We start from the raw sequence: 26,197 nt of genomic DNA, 5'->3' as shown, positions 1-26,197 counted from the left end.
AAAAAACACTTAGGGCCGAGTAGCGGCCTTAGTCCAAGGGCCCAAATTTGAAACTTTTTTCGACACGTTCTTTTCGGTATTCAATTACCTTCCATAAAAAACTAAATCTGGCAAAATCGGATGAGATTTTCTCGATTTATGTGGAAAAAACACTTAGGGCCGAGTAACGACCTTTGAGCCCTCCCAACAAGCTCGCGCTGCATCCTACACAAAAACAATGTTCAGCAACTTTGTTCTACTCGTCAATACCTTTCATTTGATATATCACAAGCAGCTATTGCGTGCGTATTTCGGTAGATATCGACGAAAGACTGAATAACACCTATAGGGCCCTAGCTCTGGAAGGGCCGACCCTACCATGCCCGTTTTCGAACTTGACCTTACTTTTGTCGATACCAATCGGGGAAAAAAAGAATTTTGAAAAAAGGTTGTGATTTGCTCAAGCTAGAGGGGTCACAGACGGACGGACGGACGGACGGACATTTTTTTTATTGCGGATTCGTCACCTATGAACATAACTAAATGCTTTGCCCTTACTGTCTGCTTCGAATTCGACGTGTTACAAACGGCATATTAATCTTATAAGCCCCCAGTACTTCGTACGGGGCTAAAAATTGAAAAACTTTGCACTCTTAACCACAAAAGAAATGTAGTACCCTCTTTCCGAGTTGGATATGTCGCTTGGTTCAGATGCTATGGCCTAAAGTATTAGAATTTCGCGAGAAACATAGACAACTCCTAGTAAACCTAGTTGTTAGGAATTCGTTTTAAATGAAAGCTTACTGTTCTCGCTTGTCCTACAAATTCACATAACTTTAAAGCTCAGTTTATAATACATAATGGCGATAATGAAGGCAAATCATTGCATCAAGAACGTTTACTAAGTCAATGTGACGTTCATTACCAACAACTATCAACAATCAACTTGATAGCTATCTATGGCAGTTCCTTGGGTAGATATAGGACCAGTTCACTAGTGGAATCAAAAATATTATTTGAAAAAATTCACTGGTAACACCAAGAAAAAGAAGTTGAGAGGTGAGGTCATGATTAATATACAAATTTCAAAACAACAGCACTTAAACATATTGAAATCAGTTGTAATTCCTCCTTGTTGGCTGTTCCGAACCAATACACTTTTCCAATATTTACTCTCACCAACGCACTTCAAGCAAAAGAGATCATGGTCGGCAGCTGCCAAATAGAGTACTTTTTGTATGAAATGATTTTTAACAGTGTTTTACAGTTATATGACACACTGTCAAGTTTCCGTACCCTATTTAGAGTATAACTCATGCTTGAAGTGCGTTGCTCTCACTCTTTAATCCATTGAATAAACGAAAATGCTATTAGCAGTTACTGCGAATAGTCTCCATGAAACACTATTTGCAGTTACTGCGAATAGTCTCCATGAGACACTATTTGCAGTTACTGCGAATAGTCTCCATGAAACACTATTTGCAGTTACTGCGAATAGTCTCCATGAAGCACTATTTGCAGGAACTGCGAATAGTCTCCATGAAGCACTATTTGCAGGAACTGCGAATAGTCTCCATGAAGCACTATTTGCAGGAACTGCGAATAGCGTCGGTCTTGAATAAACAGCTCGTTTTTCGGTACGTTCATTCAAAAAAGTAAAAAAAAACGGTTTGGATTATGGTTCTTAAAATCAAGAAAAAGGTTCGGTTTTCGATGTCGGTTATTTATGTCAAAAAAACTCAGGGCTTCGCTTCGGTTCGGAAGGATGTTACTATGGAATAATTCCACGGATGGAATATTGCTTAGTTGCATCACTGTTTTGCATATATGAATTCTAAAGTATGTAAGATTGAGAGAAAAGATGGGAAAAGTGAAACGGTTGTTCGTGACAGAAAGGAGACATGTCACAATAGCGAATTATAAGAAAATAGAAATTTCATTTTTTTAATCTATGTTTCAAATTGGCTGACGAAGTCAATAGAAGTTTTTTGATAGGTTAAAACAGAAACAAATATCGTCAGCCTACTGCCTACTCTAAACAAACAAAGCTAGATCTAAACAATTTGAATTTTCTTATAATTCGCTAATATGACATGTCCTCTTTCTGCATTTAAGTATAAATATACTCTGATCACGAACACCCACTCTCTATTACTCTTAGTGATTTTTTACGTAGACTAGGTTTTGAAATTTGCGGCAATTTTTGTTCTAAATGTTTCATGCTCCATCAGCTGACATAATCCATCTACGAATGACATTCCCTTCACTTAAATACTTTACTTATGTGATTGAGTTTGTTTATTAGTCCGGTTTTGGTTGTTCCACAATTTTTTAAATTGAAAACCGAAGCAAAATTAAAAGCTTCGCAATGAATATTGAAGACACGAACGATTCGGTACGTGTTAAATTGTTGCTGGAACAGTCTCGGCCCAAATCATTGAAGAGGTAAATGGATTTTGTTAAGTTAAAGGCTCGGCTATGGAGTGAATTAATGTTTCTTTCTCCTGCCAGCAAGGAAGATATATTCCCGATACTCGCTTCGGCCGGAACGATTCTGTCACGTAATTCGGACATCCTTGATCCAAGCCAAACATCGATCGCAACAGACTGTCTTCGTATTATACGACAATCATGTCCACACGGTGTAGACGTTCAGTGTTACATTGTAAATGATCTTCCAGTCATTGGTTACATTGGCTCCATTTTCAAAACTCCAATGTCTCAAGACAACAATCAATTGTTTCTCGTTTCGTTGCAAGTATTGGCCAATCTCATCATAAACAACACTGCTAACCAACACATCATTTGGGAACATTTCAATGAATTCCTGACGACATATCTTACTCAGGGGGACTCGCCCCATAAAGACATATGCCGAATGATCATTCACAACATTTACTGTGTTGGTGGTTTACTTCAAGATAGGGGAAAAGAGTTCCTGAAGATACTGCTGCAAAATCTGGACGAAGTGACTCGAAATGTCAACAGCACGATACCGGAATTTCTTCAGATTTTCTTGGAACATTTTCTCACCAAACAGAAGCGGATCACTCCGATGTACATGACATTGAGTTCCAATGAACGGATTCTTTTGCTCAATTTTACATCCGATTTCATCAAGGAAGGTCAGTCTAGCGATTCCGTAGTTACAACGGACCTCCTTCAGTGCATCGCCAAGGAATTCAAGAAGAAATCCGATTGCATTTTGAAAACGGAATCGACTTATCTGAATCGCGTCGAGCCGAAAGAGGTGATGGCTTTGTTGGAAGTGATTGCACAGGCGACCGGAGATAAATCCTACGAGAATGTGTTCGTCGACGATGGATCGTTGTTTCTGAACATCGGCTGCTTGTTACGGAACGTTCAGGCCGTGGGAAAGAAAGGAGAAAACATTTTCTCGCCGATTCAAAAACTGGATCAAATTGCACCGTCTTCGACCATCAGTGATGCCGGTATTGAAACAGATCTGTCGTACTCTTTGAAAACGTTGCTGGTGCGGGCGGTTGGAAATCTGGCATATCGTAATGCAAAGAACCAAGAACTGGTAGGTGTTATTGTCTAATCGTTTTATGAGGTGATCAATGCTCTTACGGGTACAATGATTTCAGGCCAGAGAAATGGAGATCATGATTGCGGTTTTGGATTGTACGCACATGGATGCACGAAATCCCTGTAAGTAAAGCCCCATCACATTCGACCATTCTCTTCGGGGACGCGAAATCATAATTTTGATTCCGCTTACCATTTTCAATGGAGACAAATTTAACATGAGAGTCTAACGACGCCAATTTCTCCTTTCAGTGATCAAGGAATGGAGTATCCTAGCCATTCGAAATTTGTGCGAAGGAAATATGGAAAATCAGCAATTGATCGCCAATTTGACAAAAGTTGGCGACGCGGACAACTCGGAAATTTTAAAAGAATTTAACATTGACCTAGGATCCATGAGAATAAATTCTGCACGGTGATTGTAATGGAGGAAAATGCATTTTTTATTGTGGAACATTTTCAGGTTATTGCATTTGACTAAAGAATGTGCTCAGGCAGGGTCTATTTTTGGGAATTTTATTTCTGAAAAATTGCAGAATTAAAATTCGCAAAAATAACAACTGGGCCTATTTTTAGGAATTTTTAAAGAATTTTATGGAATTTTTAAGAATTAAATTCCTAAAAATAGGCCCTGGCTTATACCTCCCTATCTGGTTCTAGTTGCTTCAAGCAAGTAACACATTCTGTGAGCTCATACATTCATTGCATCCCAACGACTTTCCGACTGAATCGATGGGGCCAAACAATCAGTTAACCCACCACAGATATGTCATGGAACAGTACAAGCCACGTATCGGCTTTGTGGAAGGAACTAAAGTCGTGGAGAAAAGTTTATTAGAGATTGTGGGGAAATTGTTATTTTCTATTTTGTTCATCAGGGAACATCGAACTAAGGCCAACCTGAATCCCCTATCCATTGACGTTGAAAGGATTTTTTTCTGGCTACCATAGTCTTCAATGGAATGGTACCGTTGACTGTCAGTGCTTTCGAAAAATCTACTTGTATTGTCGTATGTCCCTAATATTTTTGACTATCGACCTCATACATCAGCCTGTCACATGCGGCTATTCATCTGTTATCGATAACGACGACAAAAATAATGACAAGCTATGGGTAATGAGATCATTTATGATAGTAAAATGAATGTTAAAAAAATTGAAGTACCAGATTCGAAATCAACTAATTAAAAATACTTTGGTACATGGAAGTAATAGACCCGATAATAATACTGGTCATATGCTTGCCGTCTGTAACAGTTTTAACTACGCATCTTATCAATAGCTTCAGGGGACAAAAAATTACTGAAATTGGTTCAGATTTAGTAAAAATTTCTCGAAAAGTCTTAATTTATATAGGACTGTTCCATATGGATGCGAAGCCTGATGTCCAGGTCCTGGACTTTGATCGCCAAACAAGAAACTTTTTTGAAGTTTTTCGAAATTCTTTAACCCGATTAAGTCAGCAAGACTGAGATGGACTGGTCAATGGTCATGTGACGAGGATGATAGAGTAGAGTATCCAAAAAATTTCTAATGATTAGAGTCGACCAAGAGAAAACGACCTAAGGATTGGGTCATCACAATTAATACCATTTGAGTGTTCACAAACATCATTAGTTTCAATACGATCAAAATGATTTTTACTAGTGTTACTGCTACATAACGACACGAAAGAGACCTAATTCAAAATATTCTTTTGTTATACTGTCAACAGAAGAACAAAACAAAAATTTGAATTAGTTCTGCTTCGCGTCGCTATGTGCAGCTACACCCAAAAAAATGAGATTTTGGATGTACATTGAAATCGCACAATTTCAACGAGTAACTCGTAGAAAGTACGTTTTAAATGTACAATTTACGAATGAGTAAACCATTGGTCTTATCGTGTTTTTAGGCGATTGAAACGTAGAACTTTTTTTTTGATGGGTGTAGAGTTAGTCGAGAGTTTGAAAGACTTTGAAAGAATCGGAATCTACAATCTACATCACCTTCCGCCAAAACGGAAAGAAAGTTTATGATTTTGTCAGACATATCCAACCTTTCAAAAGAGTCACATATGTGAAATCGAAGATGGTTTCAATTGGCCGAAGATTTCACGAAGTTTCTTAAGTAGAATGCGCTGCTGACACTTATATTATATCAAATCAAAATTCCGATCATGTCATGAGTTTAATAAGAAAAACACTTTCTTATCCTTGACCTTGAAGAGAATGGAAAGAGTACTGCGCTAACTGCAAATTTGCCTGCAGTCACGTGCTCCATCGTTGCCGCTGTCACATTTATTAAGGAAGATTGATTGAAGATTCTGTTTCTGTACAGTTTACGCGTTCAATACAATTGAAGAAAATGTCTGAAATACGCAAACGAGAGGCTTGATGGAAGTAAATGACAGGTCGTTTTTGCTTCAGTTTTATTTTATTTTGTCCATTTTTCTTTCACATTTAAATTTTTGTTTTTTTTTTTAAATTTCATTTTCTATACCAATAAAGTATAAACTTTTCATATAAAAGTTACATTTATCCATCATAATATATAAAATCTAGCGTAGAAAAGTATATATTTAAAAGAAACGTAAAAAAACTAAATGAAAAAAAAATCTTTTTTTTTGTTTACAATTAACTTAAGACGACCATAATGTAAGTTGATAAATTAGAGAAGAAAAGAAAGAAAAGAAAAATGTGCGCGCTTGTGAACTAGAGACTCTGGGCATTTAAAATACCTCGATTTGTTCATTATATTTTTTGTTCTTTTTGTAAAAGTTAAATTTACAAACCAGATTATCTGCATCATCGAGATGATATTTTTACTCTACTTTTAACCTTCTAGAAACGTCTTAATCATCTGTTATCGGCAGCAACGACAACATCAAGCGATGATCTTCTTAAAGTATAGTTTCCATTTAAAAAGAGCACTCCGTTTAGCCTCTGTCTACATGACAGTTGTAAAATAGAACAAAAGAACTGTCACGCAAACGGAGTGGAAATTGAATTTATTTCAATTTTTTACTTCGCTTACGTGACAGTTTCTTTGTTCTATTTTACAACTGTCATGTAAACGAAGGCTAAACGGAGTGCTTTGCTAACACAATGAAGTAATAGATTTTGCACTGAACACTAGTCGATAAGTTTTAGCAAAAAACGTAACAGATCAGATTCTAACCGTTATATGGTGTCGATTCGCTTGTCGTTTGTAAAAGGTTTTTTTGTAAATTAAAATGGGCGATTATATCTCATTGATCTGAACTAAATGTAACGATAATTAAAACGGCTTAACAAGTAAAATGCTACGTATTGTATAGAATGATTTCATTTAAAAAAAAAATTTCTTTCAGTTTTTTGTTTTTATAAAAATACAATTGATTTTTGCTTTAAAAAATATAATTTCACTATTTTTATAAATCTGTTTTGTACACATTCTCATTATTCATTATTTTGATATTATATTCAGTTGGTTTGTTGTTGTTCTTGTTCGTTTATTGTTTCTTATTTATTAGGATTCAAAAAAAATAGTACAAATTGACACCACAAACGCACCTTCCAATTCAAAATATAACGCAGAATAGGACATTCTAACGCACCGTCATTTTTTGACGCCTTTAATTAACTCTAGCTACGCAAAAGAGACCCAATTCAAATTTTTCTTTGGTTATCCTGTCAAGTTGGACAGTTTGATAACAGAAAAATTTGAGTTAGGTCTTTTTCGCATAGAATTACAATCGAGAGATGACATGGTGGCGCTGTCATTTTTAAACATGTATTTTTCGGGTGCAGATTAGCATCAAGGCCACCATGCCACCTCTCGAGTATAACTCTATTCTCTTTCGCGTTGCTATGTGTAGCTGGAGTTAACAGTCGTTCGATGAAGTGTGTAGAGAAGTAGCACTGATCAGATCTTTATAACTTGTAGTGATAAAAATTCGTTCAATTTTTCGTGTAACCTTTAAACTCACCACAGAAATTTTGCATCTCTGAGCATCTAGTACAATTTGGATCCGCCATTTTATGTTTGTTTACGTACTTTGTGCGTTACACTGTCCATTAACCATCACGAATATTTGAATAATTTTCGGTGCATTTGTAGCGTCAATTGTTTCATTGTTCCATTAATGTATTATTGTTGTAAGTTATTTATAACAAATTGTAACACTGACGTAACAGACAAAGAAAATATTCATTTTTTACACATCAAACTTCCACTATGTAAATATTTATAAAAGTTTCGCCATTCCGGCCAATAAATACAGGGATTTGTTTCAGTGATTAGTTCCGTTGATAAACCGATCGCTGAATATTTGCAAGATTTTCAAAGGTCAAATCGATTCCGCTTAGCAAAAGAGAAATCTAGAATGTAAAGGGGATAGGCTGAGGTCTTTGTTATCGGGTTGAAAATGTTTCTAGACGGAAATTCATTTCAAAATATCTTTCGGCCATAACTAGCCCTTTGGATGAGAGTTTGTAACACAAATATTGGCACCTCAGGTGTAAGCTGGCAACACTATTAGCAGAGATTACGATACGATAAAAATATAAGTCAAGAGCAAATAACGGGAAATGTCTCAACTGTAAGGCAAACGGCGTTGTTTGATTGGATTGCTTATTATCTTTTTCTCCATTCATTTGCCTCATATGGGGAAAAAAGTGAGAAATGAGATGACAATTCGTGATCTTTGCTTTTTCATAGAAAATGGACGCCATCCGCCCGGAAGTGCCAACTAAATCTCACTGAATTTTATGAAAAATTCTCCAATTTTCCACTGACAAAATGAGTTGAAAATCATGCCTGCTGCAGGTAACTTTGGCTCCAGCTACAGCTGCCACAGTTGTAGCGCCTCATACAAAACATACGGCTGTAGCAGCTTAGGGCCAAAGTTACATGCTAGAGATAAGTTTTTCAACCTTTTTTGTGAGTGTCTCTTTCTGTTTCTGAGACTTTTTGTTTGGAAGACACAAAGGCTAAAAATTGCACATGAAAAATCGCTTCCACTTCCGTTGTCACTTGGGTGGTACATCGTCAACGAAGTGCAACCACATGGATTGACTGTCCGCGTCCCAGACTAGAATAGCAATCTTAATTTAATCGGTCGATTTATTCGGTTTTTCACTTTTCAACTCAGATTTCTCAGCATCAGCCTGTAAATATTCAGCGAGGCGAAGACACCACTAACGTAAATAAAAGGAAAGGCAGAAATTCTTGCCGTTATTGGTTGTAGGCTTCCATGAAATACGGAAGAAAAATTACTCCGTGAAACAGAGTAAAATTCTGAATTCGTTGCTCGCATCCCCCGTGATTAGTGGCGGATATTTTCAAAAATAATTTTACCGAGAAACGGATCTCATTAACTTTAAATGATCTTTTGCAAAATTCATACCTTTCAAGCAAACTGGGCTGACAACTAATCTTGCGTCCTCGGATTTCTTTCGTTCCTTTTAAATTATCTGAAGATTTTCCTTCATATCGTCATAATGGCAAGAGTTTCGGCATGGCCAATTTTCTTTACCGGATTGGTGCCCATCGACGATTTAACAACATTATACATTGATGGGTGCAAAACAATTCACTAAAGCGTACATTCACTCTACTAAAATCTCCGTTATACAAAAATATCAGAAATACTTTCTGTGTTCCCTTCCCACCTTACTACGAAAACGTTTCGTTTTCGCTCTAAGAAAAATTTTGCTACAAAAATTTTGTCATTTTCTCATTCTTTTGTGTTTAAGACAATTCCTGTATTATACATTGAGTAAAGTCGATCTTGCATTTAAAATAGAAAAAAGCAAAATTAGTCCAAAGGTTTCGTAAATTTGTGACAATTTAAAACATTTAGTGGTTGTGATAAACCGGGACGAGAAAATATTCTCTCCCCGTTGTTGTTGATTATATATTCGTGCTACAGTAAGTATAAGTCAATTTAGGAACATTTAGACCAACACTGACCAAGTTATGGATGGGTGGTAAAATGTGCCACTAACTTCAGTCAATTCGTTTTTTTAAAGTTTGGCATTGGTATTCAAGAGTGAGAAGAAAATGAAAATGTAACAAGTTCAAAGGGTGTCACCTCTATGCCAGGTCACTCTAACAATGGAATTTTTGTTGGTGTTATCCGTGCAATCACTTTGTAAGTTTTAAAAAATAATCTTGTGCGGAATGAACATAAGTTGATTTGGGTGCGCAGGCACCAACTCTGGCCCGCATAAATCAATGACATTTTTTTTCGTGTTTTTAGGCTGATAAAAAAAATGTGACACCAACCGCACATCTACTCGATCGACAACAAATTGAGCTCACCATTTCTTTTTGTGTGTTAAATAAAATAAAAACAATTTTTTTTTGTGCAGAGACTTACGTGTCTAAGTTTCACTAAGTTTACTCTCTAATGTGTGTGTGTTGTATTGTTACCATTCAATGAATCAATTAGATTTTCGGTCCCACTTCCCCGCCCTTAAAACAGACCACAATCTTTCAAATTATTCTTAATTATAACATCGGTGACCGCATCAAACACAAATTGGATATTATTCGTATCGGTGGCACACGTTAAATGCGTATAAATCTCCTTCTGATCTTTTCGCTTATTCAAATTTTCAAACTTCATTCGTATGTAGCTGGACGCTTCCTCGTATGTATTCGAACCTGATGATTGAACGGAAAGACATTTTTCATTATAAATCGACAAACCAAACGAAAATCCCGTCGCGTTTCATTACCTGTGTACTCGGGGAAACAGATCGTCAGCGGCGAACGATTTATCTTCTCTTCGAACAGATCCTTTTTGTTCAGGAACAGAATGATCGACGTTTCCACAAACCATTTCGAATTGCAAATGGAATCGAACAGCTTCATCGATTCGATCATCCGATTCATTTCTTCGTCTTCGGCCAGCACCAAATCGTAGCCGGATAATGCAACGCAGAATATAATAGCCGTGACGCCCTCGAAACAGTGAATCCATTTCTTTCGTTCCGAGCGTTGACCTCCCACATCAAACATCCTGGAAGGGAATTACAAAGTTATTCGGGGATTAGGGGCTGTTCTGACTGGAGAGAGAGTTTCAGGTAGTTGAGAAAGGCCAGCAGTGAAGTGGGCGAATGATTTTCGGATTTTACGAGTTTGTTAGGAAATGACTTTAGTCTAAGTTAAGGACAATATTGGTGGTTTAACTGCCCGAATTTTGGTTGTTCAATCTATGAAGTGTACGCCTCTGTGAGACAGCTCTTTGTGAATGGTTCCTTATCTACTCTGAATTCAATGTCATTTCCATGGGTTAGGTATCCATCTATACGAGGGCCTACTTTTTAGAAACTTTTAGAGAAAATCGAAAAAATCAAGAAACTTTGAGAAATTCAAGAAACTTCGAGAAATATTTCTTGAATTTCTCAAAGTTTCTTGATTATCTCGAATTAGAGAAATTTCAAGAAATTCCAGAAAATTCTAGAAATTCGAGAAACTTCGAGAAATTCAAGAAATTTCAAGAAACTAATTTCTCGAGTTTCTTGAAGTTTCTCGAATTTCTCGAATTCGAGAAATTTTAAGAAATTCGAGAAAATTCGAGAAATTCAAGAAATTAGTTTCCAAAAAGTAGGCCCTGATCTATACCGTAACAGTGCTGTATTGAAAGGCAAGACACCTTATCGCAATGTTTGTGTACTTTGTAAAGCTTGAGAAAGCTCTGAGCCTCCTTAGGATTCCATTGGAACAGTGCAATACAAAAAAAGCTTAAAGCTTTCTAAAGCTCTGCAAAGCACACAAAGATAAAAATATGTTGGCAGAGTAGGTACATACGCCCATACATCACAACAACAAAAAATCATCCAGATTGATTCACTCAATTCCCTGCTGGTCGTTGAATCACGTAGCCAAATGTGCTGAACTTACTTGAAATGTAGTCCCTTAAAGCTGAAATGTGTTTCAACTATGCCGGTGGTTTTAACTCTAGTTCTTAACACATCCTGTTGTGTTGGAATATAATTAGGCTGTGATATTCTATCTAAGGTATTTAAGTAATAAGCGGCTGAGTCATTCAGTTGATATTCACGGGACCTATGTTCAGGTGAGAAAAAAATGATTTCTTAGAAAAAGAACGAAATTTCTAATCAAAATTAGCATCGCAACCAATGCCTACCTCGAAAAGCACAATTGCACACCGGGATCAGACCATAATTTTTTCATTAACATCACCAATTCTGGAGTGAGAACTCCCTCTTCCGCTTGGGTTGCATATGTGAAAAACTGTCGTGCAATATCCTTTGAAAAAAAAATCGATTTTGAGTTGAGAACTCGGTGAGTACAGATCCAAGTGAAACTTACTGTTTTATTCGGATCGGCAAAATCAATGCGCAGTTGTCCCATCGCTCGTATTATTGCCATTAAACTCTGTATTGTGTTACTGTACACGACGGGTCGATATTGTTCACATTCTTCCGGCGAATATCCTGTTTCGTGAATAATTTTCATTTGTTTCACGATGGTCGATTTTCCGGACTCGCCAGCACCTGAATAGAAAAGATAGAAGTTCCATATTTAGCGTAAAAAAAATACAAATTTCCGTTTTTTTTTATCGATCCGCTACATAATTTCTACAATTATTCGTGTGGTGTGTAGATTGAACAGAGAGAAAAAAATCCGATTCACTTGAATTACTCGCAATTCCCACAATAAAAAGCGTTTCTTTTATGCATCATGGAAATGTTTTGTATTTTTATTCATGAAACAACATGAAATTCGACCGAGATAAATTTTACTGAAGCAGTCAAGGTGAGTCAAGGTGCATACAGTTCGGCTATAGGATATAGTTCTCACGACATTATGTTTGAAAATTACCGATTTCTCAGTAATTGCAACTATAAATCTGACGATGCAGGTTCGTTCGATTGATTACTTTTACGATTTCGGTAAATCAAATCGAAAACAAATCGTTTGATCGGGGTTGTCACTCACGAATAATATTCTTATAATACTAAGACTATTCGTCCGTACGGGCGAATAGTCACTACGTACTTGGTAGTACGGGCGACCAGCATCTACCTAATAAATATTGCTTATCAAGGAATTAACAAGTTGTGAAGCAGAGCTTCCGTATGACTTTTGTATACCAGGGGCACCAGGGCCGAAGCCGAGACATTTTCTCCCCAGAACTGTCACCTTTGTTTTTGTTTTGAAAACCTTCGGAAGAAAATAGGAGCTAGCGCCGCGAATTGCTCGAGTTCGAATTTTCTATTTTCCTCCGTAAACAACAACTATTACCTGCTGAAGACGGAAAAGTGTAGCATGTAATGTAGATTACGTCCTTATTTGGAACTTTTTTTCTTTGCCAAGTGTGCCGTTTGGAGCTCGAGGTGAAAGTGAGGGACGCAACGACACAAAGTTTCAAACAATTTACGTAATTTATTTTACTCACTAAGCCATCGGGAAATGAGTTTTCACAACACAGGCGAGAAAATAGTCGTTTTCTTCCCTTCGCTGAAACTTCGGAAGTCTTTGTTGTGAAAAACGTTGTGTTTATCTCGGAGAAAAGTTAGAAATTTCATTTTCTCGGGTGACAATAACCTCGAAACGAAATTTCCAACTTTTCTTCCCTCGTTGAGCAAATAACTATTTAAAGTTCATATCAATGAAGTAATTATTCATTTCCCGGGGGCTTAATGAGTAAAGATGATTTCCCTCCTAGCGACGTTCATATTTTTTGTCATACATCGCGCGACACCCTATGCGCGCTATATCCATTCTAATTCTCGAACACTCTACAACAAAGCCTAGATAAATAAATGGATCACATTCAGGGTATTAGAGAATTCTCTTTAATTGTGCAATGATTGTGCAAACCTTTTACTGGGATTAGCACCACTTTTCATTTCGTCACAAATCGATTAGATAACATTCCACTCAACGATAACACTATTATGGAAATGTGTACTTAAAAGTCATATGATAAACAAAAAATGAAACGACAGAGAGTATGCTGCTCATATACGGGCTTGAAAATAGTAAACGATTCGGTTAGCATATCTCGGAATATCCACAAATATAATTCACGGAACATGTACCACAGTTCTTGGAATTCTAAATGCTTTAGTGATGACGATGACTAATTTTTGTTTTTTCGTATAAACGTAGAACTAAGCCAATGACTCGTAGCAATTAATGAAAATAATAAATGGATGGAACGTAAATTGGTTTACACTTGGGAATTCGTAGGTCGAAAAATGAAATTATTAGAAATGGCGCACGTTCTTTTTCGGATAGAACTTCTATAAGGTTTGGGTAATTAATTCCAATGTAAATGTGCACTCAATTAGTAGAGTACGAAGGGTATTACGCAACACTTTCGAAAGTATAGAAGGGGGTTAAGGCGAGCCAGAAGTTTTTTTTTTCATTTTTACTATAAAGTAAGTGAAAATGACGCGAAGCGAAAACCAATATATTTCATTGAAACAGCTAGTCATTTGTTATCGATAACGATGGCAGAAATAAGCTATTGGCTCCGGACAGTGTTCTCTTATAGCAAAACGTATTGTTAAACTAATGAAGTAGAAGATTCATTTAAAGTCCAAAGCGATAACGAAATCAACAAAAGAAGTAACAGATTCAATCGTTATATGTCTTCTATGCGAACTTCCATAGTTACAATTTTTGTAGTCATTTGTGTTCTGAAACCTTCACTTCTTTATACATAAGAAAAACTTTATTTCGTAGCGTTGGAATGGACTTTTTAGTCATACAGAATTGATTCAGACAAAGACGTAACAATTTCCGATCTAAATTACGCGTGAGAGATTTGCAGAACGTATACTGAACGGAACAGCCGAATTATTATTAATTTATCACTTCATACACAACAGCCGAGAACACCGCCCATATTTTCTTGTCGGATGAAACGGGCAATAAATGTTACAGTTTTATGGAGGTTGATCAATAATATATGGAAAATGGGAACTTGAAACCTTGGCCGCAAACATAAAACGTTTCCATTTAACCTTCCGAAACTAAGTGAAATTCTTATCGTAAAACTGGTTATGACATCGTGCTTGATATTCTCGGTTAATAAATTTCTTTTTACGATCGTTTTGATGGGGGTTTCGTCTTAAAGGATTAATGGTGACGCATTTAGCAAACTTATTTCAATGCGGACGTGAAAATCACATGTCGTCGTTTCCTTTTTCCTAGATGCAAAAAAAATGAAATTCACCACGAGTTCTACATGTTACATCAAACGAACCATATGAAGTTAATGAAAACAATGTGTCGTGCATACATTTTCACTCAATTAATCACAAGCGTATTTCACGTGGGCGGCTCATATAATCTGCAAAGTGTCAATACAGTTTATATGTAACACCGTTGTCATATCTGACTTAATCAGGAATGGGTTATTATTCATATAATGGATAAAGGCGCCACAGTAACTACAACTGAACCGAACGACGTTATATGCTTGTGTATAGTCGTGACGAGTTAATAAATCATTTTGAAAAATTAGATGAGTTTAAATTGACTTTGGCCTCGTAGACGAGGTACAGTGAACTACTGTAGCTTTGCCATTTTTGTAGCACTGTCCATACGAATCTGATCGAACAGCACTTGAGCACATAAAGTTTATAATGATTTTAATGACTTCATCTGCTTCGGAGGTGAGGAAAGTCAATTGAAGGCTTAATGAGATACGCCTTTGAATGTTTCACTCAGTAACAATAGAGGCTCCGGTACATTTCAATAGATAGTGGAAGGCATTGATTGTGGAAACCAGTAAATCGAGATTGAATTGCTCTACTCATCCACACAATGATATATGATGTAAAGTAAAACTACTTGGCGTAAGCAACGTCTTTTGTTAAAAGATAGATGAAAGGGATTCAAGTCTTGATTTAAGTTTGCACGGTAATTACGATCATTGCAACACAATTTCTAGCTCGACAAGAATGAGCCAGCCTAAGTTTTCCATTCCTTTCCGGTCCCTTTTTTAAAAATTGGCTTAAAATTGCACGTTTTTATAGAAGATGAAATCTTGCAAGGCGTAGAACATGTATCAACGCTAAAATTCCGTCCCAGTCATTCATTGCACACAAATTGCGACTGTTTTGTGAAGAAAATGTTTTAGGGTGTTGGAGCACACTCGAAGAAGTCTATATCAGTACTAGTATCTCCTAAGCCTTCCTTACATCGATAGTTTCTTAACAAATTTACTTCATAAAACAGTACGAAAATTTGCGATGACACGTTTTCCATGCAGACCTAGACACCTCTTGTATATACATTTTGGGATGTTCAGTTGTGTTTGCAGTCATCGTGACTTCAAAACATTTCATTTGGATCTGGAGCCAACAGTAAAGTATATGTTTTGTAGAATCTAACATCAGCAATGATAACTCATGTACAACTTTAACCTTTCAGCCACAACTGATCATCCGTTATGGATAGTAACGCCAAAAATAAACGACCAATTCGGTTTTTCATAATATGTTGAAAGGAATGAAGTAAAAGATTTTGTGTTAAAAACTAACTCGATACTTCAAGGAAAGGACGTAACGAATGATTTAATGATTGCGTTTCCATAACGCAATACCTAGCTGTTTACAAAAGGTTGACGGCACTTCACTGATGCCGATAATAACCAATTCACTCATAAAATGGCCGGACATTATCTCATCCTAATCAATACAGAGCAAATAGAACGACTCACATATGGAATGAATCAATTCGAATAATAACCCAGATTATATCTAGCGAGAGTATATCACATTTTAATCATCAAAACTAACAGTCGCTGCTAAAAATTATTATTTTTCGTGCAATTAAAATGATTTGCACACAGTCGGATCGAGTGTAAATATTAGCATAACGATGACTATGTGTGGTGTGTGTATGAGTCGTCGTTGATGCTCTGCGAGCGACGGAACAGATGAGTCTTATTTCCATTAATAAATGAAGAAAAGATCATTGAAGAAAACAATGCGATTGTGTGGATATGAAAATAATATATTTCCCGACCAAAAACACAATCAGATTATGGTTGTGATGACGCTCGTACGAATTATTATTATTGACTCATTCATTCCATTTCATTCATAATTTGATGGAATGTACATATCATATGCATTGAATGGAAATAATTTTACAAATATGCTCTGGTGTACTGTGTGTACACGACATACAAGGTTTAATTGAAATTCCCCAAAGTGTTTCGAGCTAAATAGTTTTGTGAACTGTGTGAAGTGAAATTTAGAGAGAGAAAAAAAGAAGAGTTAATTGAACATATGAGACAAACCAGAAGCTAATTTAGTGTGTAGTATGTGTGTGTATACATTATAAATCGCAATAATAAATACAGGGCGTTTCGAGCGAACACTACAGTAAAGCGACGTGATGACAGACAAATGCCATACAGCATTCTTACAGGACAGCGCAATTACGAAACCATTTTAAATTGCAACAAATTAGAAAGACAGAGCCTTTCATAAGATAAGCAGGACATGAAGTAGATTCTATTGTTGGAAATTTTATATTTTTACGCAACAAAAATTGTTGAATCCATTTGAAAGGCGAGCTATCCAAAGAAAAGGCGAACTGGTTGGGAAAACCGTTCTTGAATAATTTATTTACCAGCGAACACAAAATCCAAACTTAAAATACAATTCTCTCTGAGTTTCACGTTAATAATTAATAAACTGAAGACATTCACTTGCCAGCGCCGTTTAATTGTCTTGTGGAAACTTTTCGTTTTAGAGATTGTAAAATATTCATTCGGTCATTTAAGTTTCAAGTTTAGTGAGAGCAAAATTATGATTTCGCTCATATACGCAGCAATTAGGAGCCATTAGGATATACATCACCTACATCACTGTTGAACAGCGATGACTCGATGACTCGATGTTTGAATATAGGAATGTGACATTTTGGGAGAGGAATAGAATCCCTAATTGACAATGAAAGGACATAGTAACAAATCCAATACAGTCATAGAATCAGGCGCGGATCCATCTATGAGCGGTCGTCGTGAAAAAAGTGAGCAGTCTATGAAAATTTCGATAAACCAACTGAGGGATTTTTTAGCCCCGTACGAAGTACTGGGGGCTTATAAGATTAATATGCCGTTTGTAACACGTCGAATTGGAAGCAGACAGTAAGGGCAAAGCATTTGGTTGTGTTCATAGATGACGAATCCGCAATAAAAAAAATGTCCGTCCGTCCGTCTGTGACCCCTCTAGCTTGAGCAAATCACAACCTTTTTTCAAAATTCTTTTTTTCCCCGATTGGTATGGACAAAAGTAAGGTCAAGTTCGAAAATGGGCATGGTAGGGTCGGCCCTTCCAGAGCTAGGGCCCTATAGGTGTTTTTCAGTCTTTCGACGATATCTACCGAAATACGCACGCAATAGCTGCTTGTGATATATCAAATGAAAGGTATTGACGAGTAGAACAAAGTTGCTGAACATTGTTTTTGGGTAAGATGCAACGCGGGCTTGTTGGGAGGGCTCAAAGGTCGTTACTCGGCCCTAAGTGTTTTTTGCACATAAATCGAGTAAATCTCATCCGATTTTGCGAGATTGAGTTTTTTATGGAAGGGAATTGAATACAGAAAATAACGTGGCGAAAAAAGTTTCAAATTTGGGCCCTTGGACTAAGGCCGCTACTCGGCCCTAAGTGTTTTTTGCACATAAATCGAGTAAATCTCATCCGATTTTGCGAGATTGAGTTTTTTATGGAAGGGAATTGAATACAGAAAATAACGTGGCGAAAAAAGTTTCAAATTTGGGCCCTTGGACTAAGGCCGCTACTCGGCCCTAAGTGTTTTTTTGCACATAAATCGAGTAAATCTCATCCGATTTTGCTAGATTTTGTTCCATTTGAGAGATAATTGAATGCCGAATAGAATGATGGCAAAAAAAGTTTCAAATTTGGGCCCTTGGACTAAGGCTGCTACTCGGCCCTAAGTGTTTTTTGCACATAAATCGAGTAAATCTCATCCGATTTTGCGAGATTGAGTTTTTTATGGAAGGGAATTGAATACAGAAAATAACGTGGCGAAAAAAGTTTCAAATTTGGGCCCTTGGACTAAGGCCGCTACTCGGCCCTAAGTGTTTTTTGCACATAAATCGAGTAAATCTCATCCGATTTTGCTAGATTTTGTTCCATTTGAGAGATAATTGAATGCCGAATAGAATGATGGCAAAAAAAGTTTCAAATTTGGGCCCTTGGACTAAGGCCGCTACTCGGCCCTAAGTGTTTTTTGCACATAAATCGAGTAAATCTCATCCGATTTTGCGAGATTGAGTTTTTTATGGAAGGGAATTGAATACCGAAAATAACGTGGAAAAAAAGTTTCAAATTTGGGCCCTTGGACTAAGGCCGCTACTCGGCCCTAAGTGTTTTTTGCACATAAATCGAGTAAATCTCATCCGATTTTGCTAGTTTTTGTTTCATTTGAGAGATAATTGAATACCCAATAGAAAGTTGGCAAAAAATTTTGGGTTTCTAAAATAATATCGTAAATTGTTGGTTTTATTTGAGAGGTACTTCGTACGGGCTTTCGTAATTGCGCTATGCGCAATTTTAAAAATGAACACTTTCAGTAAATTTGACCATGCCCAACTTGACTTGCATTTTGGTAACAGACGCATTAGAGGGTTGTAGACGTATTAGGGTTCCGGGCGTATTACGGCTACGGACGTATTATGGTTACGGACGAAATAGGATTACGGGTCGTACGGGGCTAAGTCGCAGCAAACGCTCCGACTGTTCTGATGCCTTGTTTTTGAAAGTGGACCAGGCTCTGTCGGATCTATTTTCTAGCAACGCTTTGTCTACATGCCCAGATAGCCCTTGGCCTAAATAGTCGAAAACCGTAGTCGTTTAATTTTAATATTTTTATTGGCTGGGAAACACTTCCACCAAAAGTTGGAAAAGGGTGTTTTTTGTCACTACAGGTTATGGACGTGCATGTGTGTGGGCTCATTGGATAGGTATTATCCAGGAGATACGGGGCAATCACAGATATCGTACATGTACATGCCCAGTCAAAGGCTGTAAATTTTGATGAACTTCAAAAGGTGATATCCTGTACCTAACGAATGTTTATGGTTAGATTAGTGGATGCCCTGATAGAGCCGTAACGTTGCTTTACAATGATACTCTATTTGCCATAGAAGTGACCGGTTCAGGATACGTTTTTTGGGTACAAAGTGAATAGTGTTCTTTACTCGAAAGCAAAATATTAATTTTAGAAAATTACCCGAATTATGCTGTTTTTGATGTCTATATCCACTGATCTAAGAACTAACATTCGCCAGGTGCGAGCTATCACCTTTTGAAGTTCATCAAAATTTACAGCCCTTGACTGACACAATATTTTTGTTATTTTCGAACAACGACAGAGGACATGTACGATATCTGTGCTTGCCTCGTATCTCCTGGACAATACCTATCCTATGAGCCCACATACATGTATGTGTACAGCCTGTAACGGCACGGACAAAAAGACCCTTTTTCGACTTTTGGTGGAAGTTCCCCAGCCAATAAAAAATATTAAAATAAACGACTGATATTTTCGACTATTTGGACCAAGAGCTATCTGAGCGTGTAAACAAGGCGTCGCTAAAAAATAACTCCGACGGAGCCTGGTCCACTTTCAAAAAAAATCTCTCACTACTTTTGCAGGAGCTGGTCAAACAAAGCCAACTCTATTTTTATCGAAAGCTAACATGTCTGCTCGATATAAAGGTCTTACTTTTTCGAAAAACGATTTTTGTAAAAAAATTTAACGAAAAATAAAATACGAAACGCCCGAATGTAGGCTAAAATTTCAACAAAATTACGATTTTCCCAAAATCGAATCCCGTGCCTATTCAATTCAATTACGCATACGTTACGATAGAGATGGTAGTTATTTACGTAACAGCATCGGGGGATCTCACTTCGTTGGGGCTACAACTAGCGAAATTACCTAATAAATCAACCGTCCCAAACAGATAACTTGCACACCACTTTACATGCAAAGGGACGAAATCGTCCCTGAGGCTGAGGCATGTAATGGAACATTTAATGCTCATGGCACCGCAATGTTGCCAGCCAATTCGAATCAAAGTCACCAACTGTACGACTTAGCAGGTAAGACTATTGGACAGTAATTGTACTTGAGTTCCTTCCGAATAACAATAGACAATCGGACTTAAAGGGTGGACAAGGGACAGGGCAAACCACTCGGAGAAGACTGTATCCGAAAACATAAGCTTCCAACCGCTATTTTAAATGGATTCATTTTGCTAAAACCTTCCAATTTATCCCAATTGAATATTAACGACACCCTGTGCCAAGGCTATTCTCGCACTTCATCGATATACGAAAAAGACGCATTGCCTTATGAAAATATCGAGTCTCGTAAATCTTAAGTCGCCGCTCGTATACAACACTCTCTCGAATCACAGGCAATTCAAACATCTTGCATTGCTCTGGTGTCGGAATATCGAATATCGAGCGGAGTTTTTAATGTAAATATTTATAACAACAACCTGGTGAGGCAATCGAAGGCGAAAAAAAAATGTTTTTCAACAAAAAAAAACACACGGCACACCGATCCGTCCAACAATGCAAACAAAAACACTCATCGAGAATTCAAATGAAAGGCAAAAATAAAAATTCGGAAAATTTGCGCATATTATTTTCGGAAGTCAAATCACTGCAATATAGAGGTGATTTAGATGGTGTTTTTTTCGGTTGTTGGATGCGTGTGGGTTTAATGTTTTTATGTTTTTTTTCGAATTTATTTACATTGCGAACGAAAAATCAAACAAATTTGCAAACAATAAACCACCATACAGACGAGCAATTAACCGAAAGTTTTAAAAAGAAAACATTTCACGTCAGAAAAAAAGTGTAATTGTTCTCACCCAAAAGCAATAATTTCACTTCAGCTGCCTGTCGTTCAGCATCGAGTCTCAATCTAGCATCAATTTTCTTTGAACGTTCCTGGGCTTCTTTATCCCTAGATGCGCTAACTGCACAACCCATTGTAAAAACACAAATTTCCTTACTGCTTACGGACACTTGATGCACAAATTAATTAACACAAAAACGCGAAATCTGTAGAAAAATACCGTTTGTACACTGATTAATCATCACAAAAAATTAGACTATGGCAATTGAATCTGACTCCGCCCGAGTAGCCGCCGATGAAAACGAACTTTTTATTGTGGCGAATGAAGTTGGTTGTGCTTGGAAATGGAACAGTGTTGTCAGCAGTGTTGAAAATGCGCGTGTACGGAGGTGAATAGAGTTTTGTAGACATTTCATCATAACGGTGGCTGGTGGTTTGTTTGTATTTTTTTTGAATATCTTAACAATTAATAAAGTGGCTCGCTGATGATTTCTCAGTAAAATTTAAAGGCAATGGCAAACGTTAAACAAAATACTTTACACTCGCCACACTATGAAAACACTGAACGTAGAGAGAGAGAGCATGGTGGCGCTGTCATGTTTAAACATGTGTGGGTACCCATGTGCTTTTTCAGCAGAACTTGTAAACAGGTCTTGGGGTGGGAACGATGTTTTACTTAATATTGGCATCTCCCGTGGTTATTTACGTTTTTCGCCAAAGAGAGAAATTTGATTTAAGTTTTTATCAAGTTGACATTTCAAACAATCTGTAATGAGTCTGTTCAATAAAAAGCATCTATTTGTCAAAATTTGTGTGTCACCTCCTTCCTGATCAACTCCAAGGTTCTGAAAGAACAGGTTAAGACACCCACGAGGGCGGCTGACACACAAATTTTGACAAATAGATGCTATTTATTGAACATACTCATTACAGATTGTTTGAAATGTCAACTTGAAGAAAAAAAATAGTTTTTATCAGGTTGACATTTCAAACAATCTGTATTGAGTATGTTCAATAAATAGCATCTATTTGTCAAAATTTGTGTGTCACCGCCTTCGTGATCAACTCAAATGTGTCTTAACCTGTTCTTTCAGAACCTTGGATCAACTCAGATGTGTCTTCACATGTTCTTTCAGGGCTGCTAGGAATCTCGCGCCGGTGTGATTCACAATGATACACAAAATGACACATTTTGTATAAGGAACATGTCACTTTGTGAGTCATTGTGAATTAAGCCTGCGCGAGATTCTTCATTACCTCTTTCAGAACCTTGGTATTTTCGAGCTATACAAACGCACTCCAATAGATTGTGGTTTTGAGCACTATTTCACAGGACTCTCAATGATAGACGCTGTCGGCAAGTCGGTCACTTCTGTCACTTCACCGAACAATATTTTCATGGATCAAAAATTTCATTTCCTCATAAACGATTTTGATTCTTAAATTTCCGTCGCTACCACAAAAATCAGCGATGGCACTGCCTTCAAGTCGGTCGTTTGAGATACGAAATTTTAAAATCAAAATCATTTGTTAGAAAATTAAATTTTCGATCACATGATCCATGAAGCGACCCATGAAGCGATTATTTGGTGAAGCGACCCAAGGCTGTCATTCCCCCAGTAAAAAAATGCTTAAGGGAGACTTCTCAAAAGGCTAAATCGATCGAATTCAGACTTCTCAGTTCTCCGCTTCATACAAAATTATCCTCACTGAGACAGTGAGAAGTCTGAATTCGACTGATTTAGGCTTTGTGAGAACTTTTTTTTACTCGGAAATGGTCTGCAATTTTTTAACAATTTTTGGTCCCCTATCTTGGGGTGAAAAAATCTTTCAAAAATTATTTATAAAGAATATGTTCCGCCATTTTTAAAAATCTGAAAAAGTTACATAAAGTGTATCTTCAATCTCCTAACTAATTACCAAGAAAAAGGTGGTAAAATGAACTCAAACTCCTAGAGGAAGTATAAATAATTAATTTTGATTGATGTAGATTATTATTCTGTAGAACAAAAGTGTAAACAGAATATCTGAAAAATGTCTGCTTGATTTTATATCTCACTTTAAAAGCTGTAATTTGAATGAGACTAAAAGGATATACCGATCCATTATAATTCATTCTAATTGGATTCATTACTAAGATTCTAATAAGTGTGATGGCATTGGGATGGCAAGAATACTTTTCAATAATTTCTATAAAAAAAATTAAATATTTTTTTTCAATGGTTTTCTTGGTAAATCTTCTTTTTATCGAAATATGAAACTTGTTTCTCAAAATCGCACACGGTCTACTAAACGTTTGGAAGCCTGAAATAACTCTAAATGTTTTTACGGTTCGGGGATACGTTTCCCATGACAACCTTGCACAGCACATGATAACTTTCAACACACTTAAAGCATGAGTGGTCCTTTAAATAGGGTACTGAAACTGGACAGTGTATCGAACAAATTTTGACACTGTAAAAAAATTCGGACAGTTTTTCCATACAAAATAGTATTTATTCGGCAGCTGTCATTAATAGCATTTTGCTTGAAGTGCGTTGTAACTTTGCAAAAACGTTTTTAAGTTTTATTCAACCACATTCGATTACGTACGATAATAGAATATTTCCTTTTTATGTCCAATAAATGACTTGCAACTTTAATGTTTGCACATTTGCAGTGACATAGTGACAATACCAACTAAATTTCATCCTATAAATAAATCGTTCATTTGGATCAGGTCCTTGTTCCATGCTAACCTCTATGGTTCCATGTTTTGCTTCTAGGAAAATAAAATCCACTGAAGGAATGAAATATTGCTTCTTTACTTAATTGTTATTTACAATATACTATAATACTACTATAATACATACATCACCTAAATCAAAGTTAATTGGTGTCAAGGTGGTCATTAACATCGAACTTACGCGCTAGTCCGCGGTTCTGAATGGCATAACCTCCTCGTCAGGTATATCTATTTTGGCTTCAGCCATTTTTATTCGAAAATTTTGCAAACAAACCCGTACCAATGGCCGAAAACAACATACAGTTTGTGATAAGGTAATGTGAACTTCACTGTCACGTGTTTGAGGATGATCTTCTCCCAAAACGACCATTCGTTGATCATGAACTTCTCGATGAATCCGCCGTGCCACAGAATCTCTTCCCAAATTGCTGAGTGAAATAGCTATATGAAACTTACTGTCAAGTGTGTGGGGATGATTGTCTCCCAAGATAGACCTTCGCGTTTTATAGACCTCTTGGTGCATTTGACGTGCCAGAGAATAATTCCGCAGATTATTTAGTGAAATAGCAATGTAATATTTACTGTCCAATGTATGTGGGTGATTCTCCCCCAAAATAGTTTTGCGTTGCTGATAGACTTCTTCATGCCATTGACGGGCTAAAGAATTTTCTCCCAATGCATTTTTTGAAATGGCCAAGCGAAACTTACTGTCAAGTGTGTGAGGGTGATTATCTCCCAATATTTTCCTCCGTTGCTCATAAACTTTCTTATGTATTGCCAATGCTTTTGAGTGGTTACCTACATTTCCGTACGAAACAGCGACATTCGACTTGTACAGAAGTGTTATTGGATGAGCATCCTCTGAAACAGTTGCTCGTTCTCGTTCAATAAATACTTCTTGGTGCAGTTGTAGTGCTTCAGCGTATTTGCCCAGATTATTGTATGTATCAGCGATCTTCGACTTACTATCAATAATGCGTGGTAATTTTTGATCTTCTAAAGCGGCTCTTCTTTTCTCAAGAATTTTTGTATGTAATTGAAGTGCTTCAGAATATCTTCCCAGATCATTGTACGTAGTAGCCATTTCAAATTCATAGTCCATCGTTATTATATAATTATCATCCCATATTTCCTTCAATCTATGAATAGCTTCTTCATACATTCGAAGAGCCTTACGATATTCACCTAAATGTCGGTAGCTAAGGGCGACGTAACATTTGAACTGTAGTGTAAATATAAAATCCTCCCCCAATGATATCTTTGCTCTCTCATAATTGTCTCTAAACATTTGCAGAGCTGTGGTATAATCGCCGGCAAGAAAATATGTGTGAGCTATTAAGAATTTACATTCAAATATTTTTAGACAATTCTCGTCGAAAATCGTTCTTCGTTTTTCCAAAACTTCTTCATGTATTTTGAGTGCGTCGACCTGTTTGCCCAGTTGGTTGTACTGCACACCGAGATCGTATAAGAAATCCAGTGTTCTCGCATTACATTCTCCGTATATGGGTTTCCATAGGTCGTACAGTTCTTTATATATTTCAGCTGATTTAGAAGATCTTCCTATGCCCCTATTTGCTAGTGCCATTCCCTGCCTACTGTAAATAACGTCTGGATCCGTCTCATGGAAACCAATAGCTTTTCGTGTGACAAAAGCTTTTTCGTGTAATTCGAGGGCATAAGAATATCTCCCCATATGACTGACAGCGAAAGCAATGCCTGACATACTTTCGAGTGTGTCTGGATGTTTATCCCCCAAAATTGTTTTCCGTTTCTCAAAAACGTCTTGGTGCATTGCCAACGATTTAGACACTTGGCCTGATTTATTATAAATAACAGCTATGCGCCATTTACTATCGAGTATGTCTTTTTGTACGTCATAGTCTTGTGAATTCATTAGATTCTCTAACACATCGATCACTTCTTGATGCATTTGGAGTGCCTTATCCCTTTGGCCTATATAAGCATATTCATTTGCAACATTTTTTTTACTGGCGAGAGTGTCCCGATCACTTTCACCTAAAATCTTTCTCCGTTTTTCGAATACTTCTTTGTCAATACGGTTTGATTCCAGATAGTTGT

The 26,197-nt window shown here is 36.9% G+C and overlaps 2 protein-coding genes and 1 long non-coding RNA gene across 4 annotated transcripts; 2 read left to right on the top strand and 1 right to left on the bottom strand.

The window, feature by feature from the left end:
- The first annotated feature begins 2,236 nt into the window (after window positions 1–2,236).
- LOC119079671 (ataxin-10) lies at window positions 2,237–3,982 on the top strand. The gene is made up of 4 exons (XM_037187723.1): window positions 2,237–2,424; window positions 2,491–3,523; window positions 3,588–3,651; window positions 3,781–3,982. Exons 1-4 carry the CDS (start codon window positions 2,348–2,350, stop codon window positions 3,945–3,947), a joined length of 1,341 nt encoding a protein of 446 aa, XP_037043618.1. The 5' UTR covers window positions 2,237–2,347; the 3' UTR covers window positions 3,948–3,982.
- Window positions 3,983–7,418: 3,436 nt separating this feature from the next.
- Window positions 7,419–19,987, top strand: LOC119079678. Its single transcript, XR_005088207.1, has 3 exons — window positions 7,419–7,548; window positions 9,353–9,354; window positions 19,974–19,987. It is a non-coding gene; the product is annotated as an uncharacterized LOC119079678 (long non-coding RNA).
- Window positions 8,484–21,726, bottom strand: LOC119079677 (G protein alpha i subunit). 2 transcript variants are annotated; one of them, XM_037187736.1, is made up of 6 exons: window positions 21,404–21,726; window positions 11,833–12,017; window positions 11,648–11,769; window positions 11,401–11,565; window positions 10,233–10,516; window positions 8,484–10,158 (listed from the first exon to the last, which is right to left on the bottom strand). In XM_037187736.1, exons 1-6 carry the CDS (start codon window positions 21,522–21,524, stop codon window positions 9,968–9,970), a joined length of 1,068 nt encoding a protein of 355 aa, XP_037043631.1. In that variant the 5' UTR covers window positions 21,525–21,726; the 3' UTR covers window positions 8,484–9,967. The 2 variants fall into 2 exon arrangements, with proteins under 2 accessions (XP_037043631.1, XP_037043630.1); XM_037187735.1 differs by having other exon boundaries at window positions 11,648–12,017; window positions 21,404–21,709.
- Between the last annotated feature and the right edge of the window lie 4,471 nt (window positions 21,727–26,197).

This window comes from Bradysia coprophila, unplaced genomic scaffold, assembly GCF_014529535.1.
Source record: "Bradysia coprophila strain Holo2 unplaced genomic scaffold, BU_Bcop_v1 contig_324, whole genome shotgun sequence".
NCBI classification, from domain to species: domain Eukaryota; kingdom Metazoa; phylum Arthropoda; class Insecta; order Diptera; family Sciaridae; genus Bradysia; species Bradysia coprophila.
This window is presented reverse-complemented; position numbering and strand designations above follow the sequence as displayed.